Source organism: Gymnoscopelus braueri (assembly GCF_963280865.1).
Source record: "Gymnoscopelus braueri genome assembly, chromosome: 4".
Taxonomy (NCBI): domain Eukaryota; kingdom Metazoa; phylum Chordata; class Actinopteri; order Myctophiformes; family Myctophidae; genus Gymnoscopelus; species Gymnoscopelus braueri.
The window spans coordinates 11,583,989-11,601,791 of record NC_137605.1 but is presented as its reverse complement, the minus strand read 5'-3'; the positions used below and the strand labels follow the sequence as shown (position 1 = coordinate 11,601,791).

At 44.7% G+C, this 17,803-nt stretch overlaps 1 protein-coding gene across 1 annotated transcript; it reads left to right on the top strand.

The window, feature by feature from the left end:
• The first annotated feature begins 1,314 nt into the window (after nucleotides 1-1,314).
• On the top strand, nucleotides 1,315-17,545 carry macc1 (MET transcriptional regulator MACC1). The gene is made up of 10 exons (XM_080427402.1): nucleotides 1,315-1,466; nucleotides 6,648-6,773; nucleotides 7,615-8,086; nucleotides 8,486-8,738; nucleotides 10,713-11,108; nucleotides 12,435-12,686; nucleotides 14,077-14,520; nucleotides 15,204-15,500; nucleotides 16,616-16,804; nucleotides 17,054-17,545. The coding sequence occupies exons 1-10, from the start codon at nucleotides 1,457-1,459 to the stop codon at nucleotides 17,279-17,281; spliced, it is 2,667 nt and encodes an 888-aa protein (XP_080283528.1). The 5' UTR covers nucleotides 1,315-1,456; the 3' UTR covers nucleotides 17,282-17,545.
• The last annotated feature ends 258 nt before the right edge of the window (nucleotides 17,546-17,803 follow it).

Genomic DNA, 17,803 nt, shown 5'->3' with positions numbered 1-17,803 from the left:
ACAGTCCTGTAGGGTTGAAGCGCTCCACTGTCTAATCTGTTTCCTGACTGGTTTCACCAGTTTCACCTGAGGTCTATATGCGAGTGTAAGCATAATAGAGATGTGGTCAGAGGAGCCAAGTTTAGCAAGGGGGAATGCCTTGTATGCTCCCTTTGAGCTGGTGTAGACCTTGTTCAATATGTTTCCTCCCCTTGTTGCAAAGTTTATGTACTGATAAAACTTGCAAAAATGTTTTAAGTTCAATTAATTGTATGTTTGGTTGTGCTCTGAAAATAGCTGATCTACAAGCTCACAATGCGTCGCGCTGCGACACATTGTGAGCTTGTAGATCAGCTATTTTCAGCATGCACCAAGTGACTAAATCAAAATTTGCTGTCAAAATCAACACTGGGCACCAGGCTGTATTGATGTTCACACATACTCCGTCTGCCTTGGTCTTACCAGAGAGTGACGTCACCCTGTCAGCTCTGTGGAGAGAGAGAGGATCCATCTATCTAGCTGAACAGCAGTGGTGGAAAAAGTACTTAAAGTACCAAAAGTACAAAGTACTCATTATGCAGAATAATGTCCCGTGTAATAATGTATAAAATGCATAATTTTTTTTTGAAAATAGCAGATCTACAAGCTCTGCTATTGTCTTGTAGATTGGCTATTTTCAAATGGACAAAATGTACTGTAGGTTCTGAAGTGGTTTTGTAATGATAATCAAAATCTAAAGTAAAGTAAGTAAATAGTACCTAAAGTTTTCAAATAATTGTAGTGGAGTAAATGTACAATATTTGCCGATTGCCTCTGAGATGTAGAGTAGAAGTAAAAGTACTGAAAATTGGAAATACTCAAGAAAATTTAAAAATACCTCAAAATAAGTACTGTACTTGAGTAAATGTACGTAGTTACTTTTTACACCACTGTGTGTGTGTGTGTGTGTGTGTGTGTGTGTGTGTGTGTGTGTGTGTGTGTGTGTGTGTGTGTGTGTGTGTGTGCGTGCGTGCGGGGGGGCGTGCGTGTGTAGTGTCAGTGTGACCCATATCGAAACCAACAGGTGCCTCTCAGTCAGTTTCAGGTGTCGCAAGCAGTACAGCGCACAGGTTGCAAACAAAGCCTCGTGCGTAAACACAGCGTTGCATTGTGGGCGTTGAAGTCTTCTCCCCGCGGTAGGACCTGTACGACCGGTCCTCTCCCCAAGGGCGAACGTTTCCTTCTAAAAACTCCAACTCCCAGAATGCTTCGCGCCCCTTCAGAGCAACGCCTCTAGGGAGAGAGTTGTAAGGCGAGGAGAGAGTGTATTTGACAAGACAGGACACTCCCTACAGAGTGACTGTACATGAATGAGAGTGGATTCATTCATTATAGAGATAAAACTACAGTATTATAGAGTCTATGGAGATATACAACTACAACAGTATTATTATAGAGTCTATGGAGATATAACATTACAACAGTCTGATGTTGTCTCATGAAAAACGGTGAGTGGAGAACTTTTCTCTGTTTCTCTAGGTGTATGAACTTAAACTGGAGAAATCACGTATCTGAATAGCAGTGGTGTAAAGTAACTAAGTGCATTTACTCAAGTACTGTAAGTACTTAAGTACAATTTTGAGGTATTTTTTTTACTTTACTGGAGTATTTAAAATGTTCAGTACTTTTACTTCTACTAGACATCTCAGAGGAAAATATTATACTTTTACTCCACTACAATTATTTGAAAACGTTAGTTACTAGTTACTTTGTAAATTTTTATTATTATTACAAAACATGCATTAGCCACTTTGAAAATATCAGATCTTCAAGCTCACAAGCAACACGTTCTGAGCTTGTAGATCTGCTATGTTCAAAAGATTTGTATACATTTTGAACACTGACATTCTGCATAATGAGTATTTCTTTTACTTTTGATACTTTAAGTACATTTTGATACTTTTGTACTTTTACTCTCAAAGAAATGTTGAATACCGGACTTTTACTCATTGCTGCATTGCAGTATTGATACTTTTACTTACGTAATACATTTGAGTACTTTTTCCACCACTGCTTAACTGGAGAAATCACGTATCCGATGAATCGCTCCAATGGGGGAATCTGTCCCTCCGCTGTGTAGCTCCTAGATGAGGTCCCACAGCGTAGCCTGCCGGCATGGTGCGAAACCGGCAAAGGGTGGCCGATATTGTTGATTCTTACCCTTTTCCGCACATTCGTATCCATAAAGTAAAGGTCGTCCCCTCTGCTCTCAGATGTTTGACATTTTAGCGGTCAAGAAAATCTAACCGACGGGTTGAAACAAGCGTTTAAATCGTGTTTTTAGTTAGCCTGTGGCCAGTCAACCCCCCGTCCGCATGCGCAGTACTGCTTCCGTCAAGGTTGCATTGGGAAAACATGCCATAGGCTTACTAAAACAGCGATTTAAACGCTTGTTTTAACCCGTCGGTTAGATTTGCTTGACCGTTAAAATGTAAAACATGTGAGAGCAGTAGGACTAGCGTTTACTTTTTGGATACGATGTGCGGAAAAGGGTAGGAATCTAACCATATTCGCGGGTGTCGCTCTCTGCCGGCAGCCTAGGCTGTTGGACCTCATCTCATCTCAGAGCTACGCAACGCAGCGGAGGGAGAGGTTCCAAGCGAGGCTTTGTCAATTCATTCTGTTGGCTGTAACATTATGGGCTGTAATATATTATATTGCGACAGTATGCCTACGTTTAATACTTAAACTATAAGCTGACCAAGTTAAGTCCGTTCGGTATCTTTTATTTAAAAAAGTGACAGGGAACAATTCAACATGTGTCGTTTTCAGATTGATAGTAATTCATTTATGATACTGTAGTTATAATGAAGGTAAACTGTGTGTGTGTGTGTGTGTGTGTGTGTGTGTGTGTGTGTGTGTGTGTTTTTAATTTCACTATAGCCTACTTTCACCAGCTAGTAAGCCAGTGATTGAGAGATTGTACTGTTACTGTACCAGAATGACAATTCATATCATGGGATTCTCTCTGCTCACCTACAGTGTGAGAGTGAGAGTGAGAGTGAGTAAGTGACAGAGTGACAGGCAGGCAGACAGACAGACAGACAGACAGACAGACAGACAGACAGACAGACAGACAGACATAATGTAGACTCAATAACATAAAAGAGACTAGATGTGCTTCATTCAAAAGCAGGGATTGTGTGAAATATTAGGCATATACTGTACTGAGTAGCTTTTGGCATTTACTATTTGAGGTGCAAAGTTTAGAGCAGTGGTTCTCAAAGTGGGGTCCGGGGACCACCAAGGGTCCTTGAGGGGGTTCCCCGGATAAATTATGAATAGTTAGGAACCAAACTGACCCTTTTGTGGCTGTAACTCTCAGAGTTACAGTGGTCCGTGGTCTAATGCAGGAGTTCTCAAAGGGCCTTATACATGAGCTATTTTCTAAAACATCGTAACATTATTTGAAAACATTTGTAACACCACAAGATCTTTTCAGATGGGGGTCCGCCGCCAAATACACATGAATTTGAAATTTAGAGCTCATGGTTCTCAAAGTGGGACCCCACTTTAGTCCTCGGGTGGGTCCCAGGGGGTCCCCAGCAACATCAAGTTCAAAGGTGCTATAAGTGATATGTTCTGGTTAAAGACAACACAAAGCTTTTTCAGAAACTAAATGAAAATGTTCTTTATTCAGTTGGCAACGTGCAACCCCGCACCGCTACCTTCCCCTGACCCCATTTTGGGCCCCGACCCATAGTTTGAGAACCACTGGTTTAGAATGCAGTCTGTTTACAGTGTGTGTGTGTGTGTGTGTGTGTGTGTGTGTGTGTGTGTGTGTGTGTGTGTGTGTGTGTGTGTGTGTGTGTGTGTGTGTGTGTGTGTGTGTGTGTGTGTGTGTGTGTGTGTGTGTGTGTGTGTGTGTGTATGTAATCTTACTATCATTGTCGGCAGAAACAATTGAAGGAGCAAACGGGTGTGTGTCACAGAGACAAGAACAACCAGTTCTCTTCCTGTGTATTGCTGCTGTAGCTAAACCACATCATTAATGACACACACACACACACACACACACACACACACACACACACACACACACACACACACACACACACACACACACACACACACACACACACACACACACACACTGCCAGAGCTTCAATGGCTACACTGTCCCTTACGTTTACCCAAACAAGTGACGCTGTCTGTCTGTCACACACCTTTGATCTACTTCCTCTGACAGCTAGGCCTGTCACAATGATTACATCATCTGCCTATTCGCAATTATTTGAGATAATCGCAATTATGTTTTACAAATTTGTGACGTGTTGTACTTTTACTCGAGTACATTTTGAATTCCGGACTTTTACTTGTAACAGAGTATTTCTGCGTTGCAGTATTGATACTTTTAGTAAGTAAGACATTCCACCACCGCCTCCGGGGCTCCGAGGACGCAGGAAGAATCTTTGTTCATTTTACAACAACAGCCTTTCAGGCAGCTGCCATTGTGTCAGTACAGTATAGCCTCCAGCTGTTGTGCTGCATGTCACTGCATTTCAAATTAAAAGCTCATTGTGTCCAGTGACACATGGATTAAAGTTTCAGTCACCACGACTGATTTCAGTCGTTTGGATTCCATAGAAGTCAGCATGTCTTATATGGAAGCATGTCATGCACCGGAAATATCTACAATATTATAAAACGGCACGCTGTGACGTGTTGTAATATTGTAGATTTCCGTTTATTTCTCATTTTTACGATGAAACAGTATTTGAAGTGGTCAAACTAGCAATAGAATGTATGTTCAGTCTTCCAGACAATCCTAATGAACTCAGATATTTAATTAAAGCAAAGAAAGACATGCCCAAAAGAAAAGAAAGACATGCCATCTCCGGTTTACTTCCCGTATCTGCGTGAAGTAGGTGGCCGCCTTTTTTAGGAGACCTGGAGGCAGGTTGGAGTTTATTATTTCCACTGAAAGAGTGAATGTGAGAACAGCTTTTGAACCATTCTATTGGCTGGGGGTTAAATACCCATAACTACAGTTCCCAGTATGCTATTCACCTGTTTCCTATGCTTTTTACTTCCTGTGTGTGTTCCACTTCCTGTTGATTTGATCCAATGAAATCCAATGAAACTGGTCAGATGACTAATGATATCCAATGGAATCCGACAGGAAGTGGAAAACACACAGCCTAGGAAACAGGTGAATAGGATTCATAATTGGTAGGTGGACAGGCTGTAATTGCTGAAGCCCCGCCCCCTCTGCTTTCCTATTGGCTGGGGTTTAAACAGCCATAACTCCAGTTCCCATTATGCTACAGGCTCCAAACTTGATGGGTAGTCCCACAGACTATCAATTTAATTATCAAAAATGATCCTACTTCCGGTTTGTCGGATTGCCTTGAAACACACACACACACACACACACACACACACACACACACACACACACACACACACACACACACACACACACACACACACACACACACAATATCTCTGAGGGGTGTGGAGTTAAATGGTGCAACCTGAAAGTCTCACAGCTATGATGGTAGACCTGGGTGCTGCAAGTGCATCGCTGCTTGGCAGCAGTGTTATAGCAGTGTTAATTAAAGGGTGAAAAAACAAAAAAGTTAGAATTGGAGATAAGAGGTTTCTTTTTTACGATAAAACATAAAAAAAGGTTTTGGAGATACAAGGTTTCTGCCAAACAGCGACAATATGATACATTTACCTAGAAAATAATATCCTTGGATTCATTTAGTATGAAATGAGAACACAGGAACAGGTTACACTACATTCACACATTATGTAGGCTACAGGTATTATATCGTTGCTGTCGGGCAGAAACCTCTTATCTCCATATTTTAACTTTTTGTGTGTTTCCTAAATGAACGCCCTACTTTATCATACTACAGCGTCACACAAAAGCATCGAAAGCAGATCTACCAGCTCGTTTCGAGCTGGTAGATCTGCTACTTTTGGGATTTTTTTATTTGAATCCTGAAAAGTAAAAGTTTCGGACATATGAGGTTTTCACCCGACAGAGATGATTTTGATGATGGATTATGATATATGAAGCCACACCTGTGGGTGATCTATGAGTGTGTGTGTGTGTGTGTGTGTGTGTGTGTGTGTGTGTGTGTGTGTGTGTGTGTGTGTGTGTGTGTGTGTGTGTGTGTGTGTGTGTGTGTGTGTGTGTGTGTGTGTGTGTGTGTGTGTGTGTGTGTGTGTGTGTAGGGCTGGGACATATGGATAAAATATACACATAATGATAACGTTCCAATGTTCCAAAATAGCAAAAATAATGAACACATCTTTAAGCTACAGTATAGCGACATGTTGTGCTTGTAGCTGTAGCTTGTAGATCTGCTATTTTCAAACATTTTTAGCACAAAACATTTCCAGATGGGGGAGTCCAAATTCATATCATTTTGGGGGTCCTTGGCACTAAAAAGTTTGAGAACTACTGATTTAGAGGGCATTAGTAGAATCGGCCTCAGGTCTAAATGGATAAGACCAGGATTAGATAAGACGACACTTTCATATCATATTGTGATATTACAAATTTACAATATCCCAAATCCTTGATGAATGATATCTATGTCTCATTATCACAATATTGATATATTATCAAGCCCAGCCTAATGAAGTAATGCATTTTAATGATGTGTAAACAGATGCAAACATGGCAGCGGGAAGAACCAAGTCCTTCCGTCGCGTTGGCAGTCTGATGAGAAGCAGATCTGAGGGGACCCTCATCGACCTGGATGACACCGTGACCCTGAACACCAGCCATCTGAACGGTGATGATGACGTGCTTAAAGCATTATACACATACAGTATATGTCGTTTATATGTCGCACCGTCAGCATTATACACATACAGTATATGTCGTTTATATATCGCACCGTCAGCATTATACACATACAGTATATGTCGTTTATATGTCGCACCGTCAGCATTATACACATACAGTATATGTCGTTTATATATCGCACCGTCAGCATTATACACATACAGTATATGTCGTTTATATATCGCACCGTCAGCATTATACACATACAGTATATGTCGTTTATATATCGCACCGTCAGCATTATACACATACAGTATATGTCGTATATATACAGTGCGATATATATTATATATCGCACTGTCTAAGTGATCCTGGGCGCTACACTATATATAATATATCATATTATATATATTTTAAAGCGAAAATGTTTAACTCAAATCTTTGCTTCTGGGGATTCTACAAATGTCTTCTAAATCCAACATACAAAAAAACGTATGTTGCTATAATCAGTGGTTCTCAAACTTTTTCATGTCAAGGGCCTCCAAATTGATATGTATTTGGCCGCGGAACCCCATCTCAAAAAATTTTATTCCAGGGACCCCCCAGAAGCAAAGATTTGAGTTACAAATGTTCACTTAAAAATATATATATATTCAAAGATTTGCCAAAAAAATCCACGATAAAAAAAAAAAATCAGATCTACAAGCTCATAGCACGGCACTCGGTGCCGCGCTATGAGCTTGAATATCTGCTATTTTTGAATAGCCAAAGAAATCTTAAAATGACATGGATGCGTTCCCGGTCTTAATGGATTATTCTGACTCATAACATGTGAATTGTCTCCACAGGTAACTATGCCTCCCAGTTGACCAAGCACTCGGAGTGGCCCGTGCTGCAGCCTCAGGCCCTGCGCTCCTCCACCCAGACCAGCAACCCTTTCTGGAACCAGCTGTCGGGCTCCAACCCCTTCCTAGACGACATCGTCCACGACCAAACAGCGGACAGAACCGCTCTAAAAGACGACGTCAACGACGACTGCGCGAGCAGCACTTCGTCCTCGGACGAAAACAACTTGGGACACTTTTTGAACTCCAGGGGGCACAAGGCCGGCCTCGGCGGCGGCGCCTACCGGTCGGGACGATGGCGGAGCGCGTCGGACATCCTGGACGACCTGGAGAGAAAGGATTCCAAAAGGGACACGACGGGGGGCCTCAGGAAGACGACGTCTGGGGGGTCGGTTCTGAACCCGGATTTTGATTGGCTGAAGAACGACAGGGAGGCCTACAAGATGGCCTGGCTGAGCCACCGGCAGCTGACCAGGTCAGGAACATGTTGTACTTTTATCCCGTTGAGTGACGCTTGTAGTATGATCAAGTAGGGCATTCATTTACGAAAAAACACAACAAATTAAAATATGGAGATAAGAGGTTTCTGCCCGACAGCAACGATATCAAACTGAAGAAAGAAAAAGGTCTGACTTCCACACTACCTTAACCTATTTTAGCCCAATTTTCCGCCGTAATCTGAGAATTTGTGCAAATCTATGAATATATATATGACATGAAAATGTCATATATGACATGAAAATGTTTGAGCACCACTGATATAGCAACATATTTTATTCAGAAAACACATTTTTAGAATCAGCCTTAGGTCTTGATGGGTTAAGAGCGTCTGCTAAATGCCTTAATTGTAAACTTTACATTTGGTCTAAACCAGGTCGTGTTTGGACCTGGCGTTGATAAGCCAGAATCCGGGCTGGGCCCAGACCCAGGCCACCGGCTCTCAGATCATGTGCAAGTTGGGCCACGCCGGAGGCTCCTTACAGCTGCCGGACTCTGACATCACCGTCCACATCCCGGAGGGCCACGTTCCTCCCGGCGAGGTCCAGGAGGTGGCGCTCAAAGCCATCCTGGACCCTCCTCAGGGACTCAACAACGACTACACCACCACCATGAGTCCACTGCTGGAGGTATGGGCATTTATGGCTTTTTTTCCTCCATTACAATTGGTAGTGATGCTCTGATCTGTCGAAGTTCTAGTACCAGACCCCCATAACTCTGAGAGTGTATAAATGGACCATTAGGGGTCCATTTGGTTCCATGTATATGTCACAGGTAAATTGGCATTCCAGGTAAATTGGAAGGGGAGCGCTTGTTTTTAGGCGCGGGCGGGGCTGCGAGGCGGGGCTTTGATGCGAGGACGACGACGACAACAACAACAACAACATAGCAACCAGGAAGCTATAGTGCTCTAGCCTAGCCAGCTCCCAGTTTACATTAGCTGCTAGCTTCGTATAATAGCTAACGATTAGAATAGTTAGGACGTCACATTCTAATACAGCCCGAATACCCAAACTTAGCACTTCGTGGCGCACTTCGATAATCATTAGACTCCCCATATACTATCACTGGGAGTCTTGGTTTGACTCCCGCTTGGGGTACTTTTTCAAACAACCGCGGACTACTTTTTTTCGCCGATAAAGTATAGTTTTGGACCATGACGGAGGCACACCGACTCAGCAGACATTGAGGCCAAGGAGGCGCGCCCGAGCCCGCGCCGACCGGCCAATGGTCTGCTAGTCGACTAAGCGCCGTCCGAGTTGTGTACCGATAGGCACAGAATCGTAAATGATGTTGTGGGGACTGCGTTTGCCCCTCTATGGTTTGCCCCAACTGCCACTCACTGCACTAACATAGCCCGACAGCCCCACCCCCTCAGGCTCGCCACCTTGTGCTTCAACTGCATGGAATAAGGCTGTGTGTGTGTGTGTGTGTGTGTGTGTGTGTGTGTGTGTGTGTGTGTGTGTGTGTGTGTGCGTGTGCGTGTGCGCGCATGCGTGTGTGCGTGCTCGTTTGTGTGCATGCGTGCGTGTGTGGTGTGGGACTCATGTCTGGCTTGCATTGCCCTCTAGCGTTGGTTCTACAGAATTGCCTGGGGGGGCGGTGAAAACAAGCGCCCTTTTTCCAATTTACCTGGAATGCCAATTTACCTGTAACATATACACTCTCAGAGTTACAGACTTTTTAAGGGTCCATTTGGTTTCTTTGAGAACTACTGGCCTATACTAAAACATAAATAAACAAACAAAACAAAACGTCTTAACAGCTCATTAACCACATGACTCGTATCCTGTATTTTTAACCTTCTGATCGTTATTTCTAAGCAATGGCCAAAATGATGATGTACTGTGCGTATACTGCACTGTTTAGTTTTGTTCCAAGGACGCTGTAAGTGACGTCATTGACGTCATGCTGAAGTGCTGGCTAATTCATGCAGCATGGTTGGGGTGTCTTCACTGACGAATCCTTGTGGCTTTCAGCCCAATTAAACGCTTGCAACACGACATGCAAACAAAGTTTAACTCGACCTGCGAAGTTATACACTCGCCAAAACACTTGCCTCGCATCTCCAGGCGTTTCACATGGAGGAAAACATGTTTGTTCAAATCTTTAGCAAGTTGTGTGTTCTTCTTTCTGCTGCTAGCAGAACACACAAGCACATGGACACTGATGGGCGGGGATTAGGAGAGAGCAGCGCCGTAGAGCGAGTGAAACCGGAGAACAATGAGGCCAATGACCAACCAAAACCACTCATGCAAATGTTTGCCCTGCATGTTAATCTCACTCTCCGCCCACACAACACCGGCAGAAAACACACACTAACACAGCTGTTTTTGTAATGTAATTTAAAACACTTAACTAAAAAAAACAGCTATCTGTTGGAATACAAATGTTTTTATCTCATTTTCTTCCGTTTTACAACTCACAAGTTCTATCCCTATCTACTGGACCTAGACACATATTGTTCTCTCTGCACTCTACTTATGTGACCATTGTTGTTCATTGATGCTTACTTTGTTTTTTCCAATCTGACACTTGTAAATCGCTCTCTGGATAAGAGTGTCCGCTAAATGCCTAAAAATTATACAATTGGAAAATTCCAGGTCAGTCTCAGCAACCTGAACACCAAGGAGTGCGTCTCTCTGGAGATGAAGCTGGCGGGCCAGGTGAAGAGCGACCCCCTCAGCCAGGTGATGACCACCCTGGTGGGCCTGGTGTCGGACAGGCGGGAGGGTCCCTACACCAAGGTGAAGGACTGCTACATCTACAAGAACGTCATGCAGATGAAGCTGCAGGAGCTCAAGAGGCACTTCTACGTGATCGCGGCCGCCGAGGCCTCCGTCATCCAGCCCCCCGCCACCTCGGTCTGGGACTACCTGGACCGTCACGTCACCGTGGCCGTGTACGGCCCCCGCTACATCCACCCGTCCTTCAAGGTGGTCATGGTGGTCTCCTGTCACAACGACATCCCGCCCCGGCTCCCGTTCTCTGACCTCCAGGTATGTGCTGTACATGGGCCTGTTACTTATTTATGCTGCTATAATGCTATAATGCAGTGGTTCTCAACCTGTGGGTCGGGACCCCCTGGGGGGGTTACACCAGTCACAGTAAAGTGTCAACTTTTGAATACCTTTTTTAATTTTTTTTTATTAAACAAGTAAGACGCGCGAACGCTGGAAGCGAACGCAGCCCTATTTTTTTTTTTTGTCTTTTTGAAATTGTTATGTTGTGTATTTACGGACTTCCGTGTTAATAATCCGTGTTATTTCACCGTGATGGGGAGAGCGTAGAGAGAAAGTGACGTGACTGCCTCCGCCTCGTATCGAAGTTAATGGGGGGGATATGGTTCTCCTATGCACAGAGTTTCGGAGTTCCTACTCATCTATGCACGGCTCCACTCTGACATCTGTCAGCAGGCAATGAGAGCGTGAGTCACATGGGGGCACGTCTGTCAGCAGCCAATGAGAGCGCGAGTCACATGGGGGCGCGGCTGCACACATACTGCACACAGAGACACACACACACAGACAGAGACTCACACACAGGCACGCCGATTTATGTGCACGGCCGTGGGGGCTCAACTCGAGCCGCCCCCCCGCCGCGAGCCGTTTCTCTGTCTGGTCTATTGTTCTAGGTGTCAACGGCGCGTTAACACCTATCTGCGCCCCGCTATAGTAATGGTAATGGTAATGGTACTGTAAGTTTGAGCCTGACATCTGAGATTCATGAGGGGGCTGACCAATTGAGTGTGGGGGCGCTTGCCCCGACGCCCCCACGTCATCGGCGCCCCTGCTCACACACCCCGAGCACGGTGTCATAGTAAGCTGCACTTGGGCGCGCCTCCTTCCGCGTTCGCAATAAAAAAAGACCATTACTTTAGTAATTATTAATCAGCAAACTGGTCAAACATTGGCCAAATTGTCAAATAATATAGGAAAGAGGCAAACAACAAAATAGCTGTTTCAAGGTGTTGTGAGCTTGTAGATCGGCTATTTTCACAATATTTATCTGTGGAACCGAGTCAAACTAAATGTAATGCCTCAACTCTTACAATTCCAAGTGCTTGTCAGGGTCGGGGGTTCAAATATGATTATTTCTGGGGGGTCCCCAATTCAAATATGATTATTTTGTGGGGTCGCGACCTGAAAAGGTTGAGAACCACTGCATCATCACTACATCATGTAGCCTTTACTGTGTTGGCACTGAAGTTGTTAATGTGTATATATATATATATGAATGTACAAACGAAGGACCTTTTGTACGAAAAACTATTTCACCCACTTTGTCTACATGACGTGACAATAAAACTGATTCTGATTCTCCAGAACCGAGGCAACAACAAGAACCTGCCTCCGCTGGTGCTGCAGCTGTGGGGGAAACGCCAGTTCAAGCCGGACAGCCTGGACGACCTCCGGATCACCGCCGGCATGAAGGACTCGGCGTTCGAGATAGCGCCCGAAGATAGAACTAAGGACGTAAGAGAGAGTCAGCTCAGGATGGGCAAAGTGCTGCGGCTGCCGCTGGCGCTGACCTACGCCGGGGGAGCCGAAATGACCGGCTTCAAACTGGACCTGCAGGTACAGTAGGGCTGTCACCATTATGACAGTTTACTTGATGATCAACTGTCACTCAAATACTAGCGATTAAAGGAGTAGTTCACCCAAAACATTTCTTATTTTCTATTAATTACACACGCCATGAAGAATTGAATTCATGGAGATTTTTTTTTGTTTTTGTCGCATTCCTAAGCCAATAATTTGATGACCGGCGGAAAGATGCTAATGTATCCGGTAGGAGACTCAAAGGAGTAAAACATCTCCATGAATTCAATGCTTCATTGGGTTTGCAATTGATAGAACATAAGTCATTTTTTGGGTGAACTACTCCTTCAACAAATTCATTGCGTTTCTGTAGTTGAACATTATTGAAACATTATGAATGAAAATTACATTTCTCTCTGTTTGGCTTTTAGGCTTTGTAAACAAAAAGTGCGCAGGGCAGATATGGCAAATAACGTACGTACGTACAACAAAAAAGAAGATAACAAGATTAATAGTGGAAATATCAGATTACAAGCTCAAAACACGTCACATCGTGACGTGTTTTGAGCTTGTAGATCGGCTATTTACACTATTTTTGAAAATGTTTGAAAATAAGTGAAACATTTTCAACATGAAAATGATTATGACGATCAATTATTCAATTAAATAATTGCAATTGTCCGAATTAATTGCGACTAGGCGATTATGTAAATAATTGAGACTCTACCTTGCAGGTGAGGGAGGGTTCTTTCTCTCCTGATTGGATAAAATTGGTGTCCCCGACCTGAAACTGTATTTTCAGTTTACTAATGAGCTGGAGAGACGGGGAGACTTCCGTTAATGAAAAAACACGCAATGATTACTGTCGGAATATGGACCTTTATAATTGAGAAATAATTAACACATTCACTGCCAGGTATCATTTAATTAATTATTTTGCTGCTGCCAGCGTTTTTCACCTTGTTTTGACGATCTTTGGAGCGCTGCAGAAGCCACAACGTGCATGCTGATGTAAATAAAAAGTGTCCGGGGGTGGGGGAGGGTCTGGTCTATCCACTGGAACAACATTTTTTTTTACAGCGATCGGCCATTTTGTTTCGGTCGGCTGTTGAATAACAGCCGTTTTCACCAAAAAAGAGAAAAAAAAGAGAAAGGAGTGTTTTTCAAAAACTCATAAAGAAGGAGTGGACGGGAGTGTCATTTTTTGGGGCGACGTCACATCTATCCATTCCTTTTTTCATGGTCCTAGGATCATCCCTAAGTTGCGTTAGAGCTCCATCTTTTTTTGAAAAGATCTAAGTCAATGGCGGTCAACGGTTGGATTTGAAATGACAGAGATCTCCATCAATGGCAGGGAATGTGTTAAATAAATAATTTTAAAATTAAAAAATAAATAATTTTTAATAATTGAGACTCTACCTTGCAGGTGAGGGAGTCCCACACGGGCACCATCACGCAGTTCCTGGTGCCGTCGCCCGCCGCCGCGCCCATCCGCTCGGAGAAGCGCGCAGCCTCTGCCGCCCCCAGAGGGCGTGGAGGGCTAGACAGACGGAAGCAGATGGCCAGGTCCCTGCCCATCCCGGAGGAGCCCCCCGCCGCCGCCCCCCTCCTCCTCCCGGAGTCCTTCCCCAGGTTCCAGGAGCGCTCGGTGCACCTGCAGTGGTACGGCGTGGCGCTGAAGTCGGTGCTGCGCCAGCCGCGGGTGGAGTACCTGCTGGAGTACTTCAAGGGGGACACGGTGGCTCTGCTGTCCCGGGAGACGGTGCGCTCGGTGGGCAACTCCAAGGTCAAGGAGTGGTACGTGGGGTTCCTGCGGGGCAGGACCGGCCTGATCCACTGCAAGAACGTCAAGGTCATCGGGCGGGACCAGGTATGAAAAAAAACACTTTGTTCTCATGTTCTTGTTTTGTTGCTTCGATTTGTTGTTAATCATTTTAACCACTTTATCCATTTACAGTATATGTTGTCTATTAAAAAATAGCAGATGTACTATTGCTATTGCTATTTACTAGATGCTATTTTTGAAAATATTTGAAAAATATGAAAATGTTTGGAAAGTTTTGAATCATTTTGATTTTCTTTTTACATAAATCTTCTCTTCTTTTTTTTGTTCAAGGTTTCTTTATTTTATATTTTCACATACAGGTTAACACTTTACCTGCCAATCACGAGTATAACCGTTGATGAAAAATACACCCGTTTACTGCCAAAAAAATCCATCCACGAGTATAACCGTTTTTCAAAAAAAAAAAAAAATTATCCACACAGAACCAGAGATATCACGATCCAAAGATTTCTAGCTCCATTCACTCCTTGGTTAACTTATTACTTTAAAATCCTGTATCTCGGCTCCTGTGTAAAAAAAAATTAAACACTGGCACTGGGGGAAGTAAAATAAAAAAAACCCTCTGGCAGGGAATTAACAAAAGGCATACTAAAACAGTGAATGTATAAATCCTCTCTTCTGAGGGTCCCTGGCACAAAACATTTTCAATTTGGGGGTCCTTGACATGAAAAGGTTGGCCTAAATAGTAAAGTGTACTTTTGTACCAGGTGATGGATTTCACGGCGGGCATCAACCTCACCACCAGCGCTCTGTTGGACAACATGACTCTGCCCTTCAAGAAGCTCACCTACATGTACTCTACCATGGAGACGCTGGTGTCCAAGCAGGTGAGCAGCTGGCGGGCTCTGGCCGACGCCGTGGGCTACCTGGACCTGGCGCTGGACACCATCACGCGCCGCTACGCCGAGACGGAGGCCGACAAGGTGTCGTGTGTCCTGGAGAAGCTGAAGGAGGACTGCCACGCCGAGAAGAGCCGGAAGAAGTTCCAGCACGAGCTCATGGCTGTAAGTAGAATGTACGCGCGCGCACACACGCACACGCACACGCACACGCACACACACACACACACACACACACACACACACACACACACACACACACACGGGGCAGTGGTGCTGACAGATTCTGCACGCGGGACCTTCTGATTCCCAGTGATGTAAAGTAACTAAGTACATGTACTCAAGTACTGTACTTAACACATCGGGTGCCGAACACGGTCTGAACCGTGTTTTCACAGAGTAGCGCTTTGGTGCCAAACACGGTCTGAACCGTGTTTTCTGTCTCTTTTGTTTTTTTCGTTTTTTTCCACACGGGAGGGGCTGGAGCAGCTCTGGAATCACCCACGGTGATTCTGAGAAGGAAGGGGCTTATAGATCACCGTGCCAAAAAAAACATGGCTCCCCATCCGCTTCCGTTCTCCTTCTCCTTCTCTAAAACCCCTATAACTCCGAAACCTTTTACGTTGGGGAAAACGACTCATTTTGTATGCGCGATCGCTGCATCATTGTGACCCGCGTGAAAGATGTTATCGTTCCAGGCGTTAGCCAGGACCATCGTGCAAAATGCACGCAAGCTTTGTTTCACATGGATTGCGCAGCTCAACGTAATCTGTTATTATAAAATTCTGGCACCGAATGTGTTAAGTACAATTTTGAGGTATTTTTTTATTTTACTGGAGTATTTCAAATTTTCATTACTTTTACTTCTACTCTGCTCACAATGCGTTGTGATGCGACGCATTGTGGGCTTGTAGATCAGCTATTTTCAAAAGATTGTTATACATTTGAAAACTTTGTGAAATGGGACATTCTGCATAATGAGTACTTTCTACTTTTGGTAGTACATTTTGATACTAATTTTGTACTTTTACTCAAGTGCATTTTGCAATTCTGACTTTTACTTGTAACAGAGTATTTCTACATTGGATTATTGATACTTTTTTACTTAAGTAAAACATTTGAGTACTTTTTCCACCACTGCTGATTCCCAGACGGCCTCTCTCCCCATTCAGCTATGTGGCTGGACTGGAAGTGAACAGTCTGATGTGTATGAAATGCATGTACTGTACCCTTAATGTTTATGTGGTGTGTGTGTGTGTGTGTGTTTGTGTGTGTTCCAGGGTCTGCTGAAGATGGACACGTTGAGCCTGGTGGCTCAGTTGATCCAGAACACGGTCATCCTGTCCACGGCGGTGGAGCTGGGCGTCCGGTGGAGAGAGCTCGCCGAGAAGATCGGCAAACTGTCCGGCGCTCAGATCGCCGGCTACGAGGCGCCGCACCGAGGGAAGAGCGGAGAAGTCGGTGTCCAGGTGAGTTTATTTGAATTAAATGCACTGTGACCCATTTTCATATGTATCTAGGCTAATGTAAGTGTAAATGGTCCTCACTAATGCTCGTTATAAGATGACACCATTTCTGTCTACACACTTAGCGTTTCAGAGGAGGGCTGGAGAGGAGTTCAGAGACCTGCCTACCAGTCACATTTTATTCAAAAGACTAATGACTAAAACTACATCAAAATCTGCCGGCAAAATTAACACTGTTGTTTGTGTTACCAGTCCATGTGGAAGCCTGCCTACGACTTCCTGTATGCGTGGAGCCTGCGTTACGGGGACAGCTACCGGGACATGATCCAGGACCTGCACCTGGCCCTGGACAAGATGAAGAACCCCATCACCAGGCAGTGGAGGCAGCTGACCGGAGCCCTCATCACCGTCAACTGTATGGACATCCTACGAGCCAACGCTTTTTCTAAACCATCCAAACCACCCACCTCCAAACCATAGACACCACCCACATCCAAACCATAGACACCACCCACCCAACCCCCAAACACATAGACACCACCCACCCCCCAAACACATAGACACCACCCACCTCCAAACCATAGACACCACCCACCCCCCAAACACATAGACACCACCCACCTCCAAACCATAGACACCACCCACCCCCCAAACACATAGACACCACCCACCCCCAAACACATAGACACCACCCACCTCCAAGCCATAGACACCACCCGCCCCCAAACCATAGACACCACCCACCTCCAACCATAGACACCACCCACCACCTCCAAACCATAGACACCACCCACCTCCAACCATAGACACCACCTCCAACCATAGACACCACCCACCTCCAACCATAGACACCACCTCCAACCATAGACACCACCCACCTCCAAACCATAGACACCACCCACCTCCAACCATAGACACCACCCACCTCCAAACCATAGACACCACCCACCTCCAACCATAGACACCACCCACCACCTCCAAACCATAGACACCACCCACCTC

Bases quoted from the DNA above. Each gene is read 5' to 3' on its own strand.
- macc1 (XM_080427402.1), top strand. The intron at 6,774-7,614 runs GTGATGATGACG...TTGTCTCCACAG, and splicing joins GAACACCAGCCATCTGAACG to GTAACTATGCCTCCCAGTTG. The intron at 14,521-15,203 runs GTATGAAAAAAA...CTTTTGTACCAG, and splicing joins AGGTCATCGGGCGGGACCAG to GTGATGGATTTCACGGCGGG.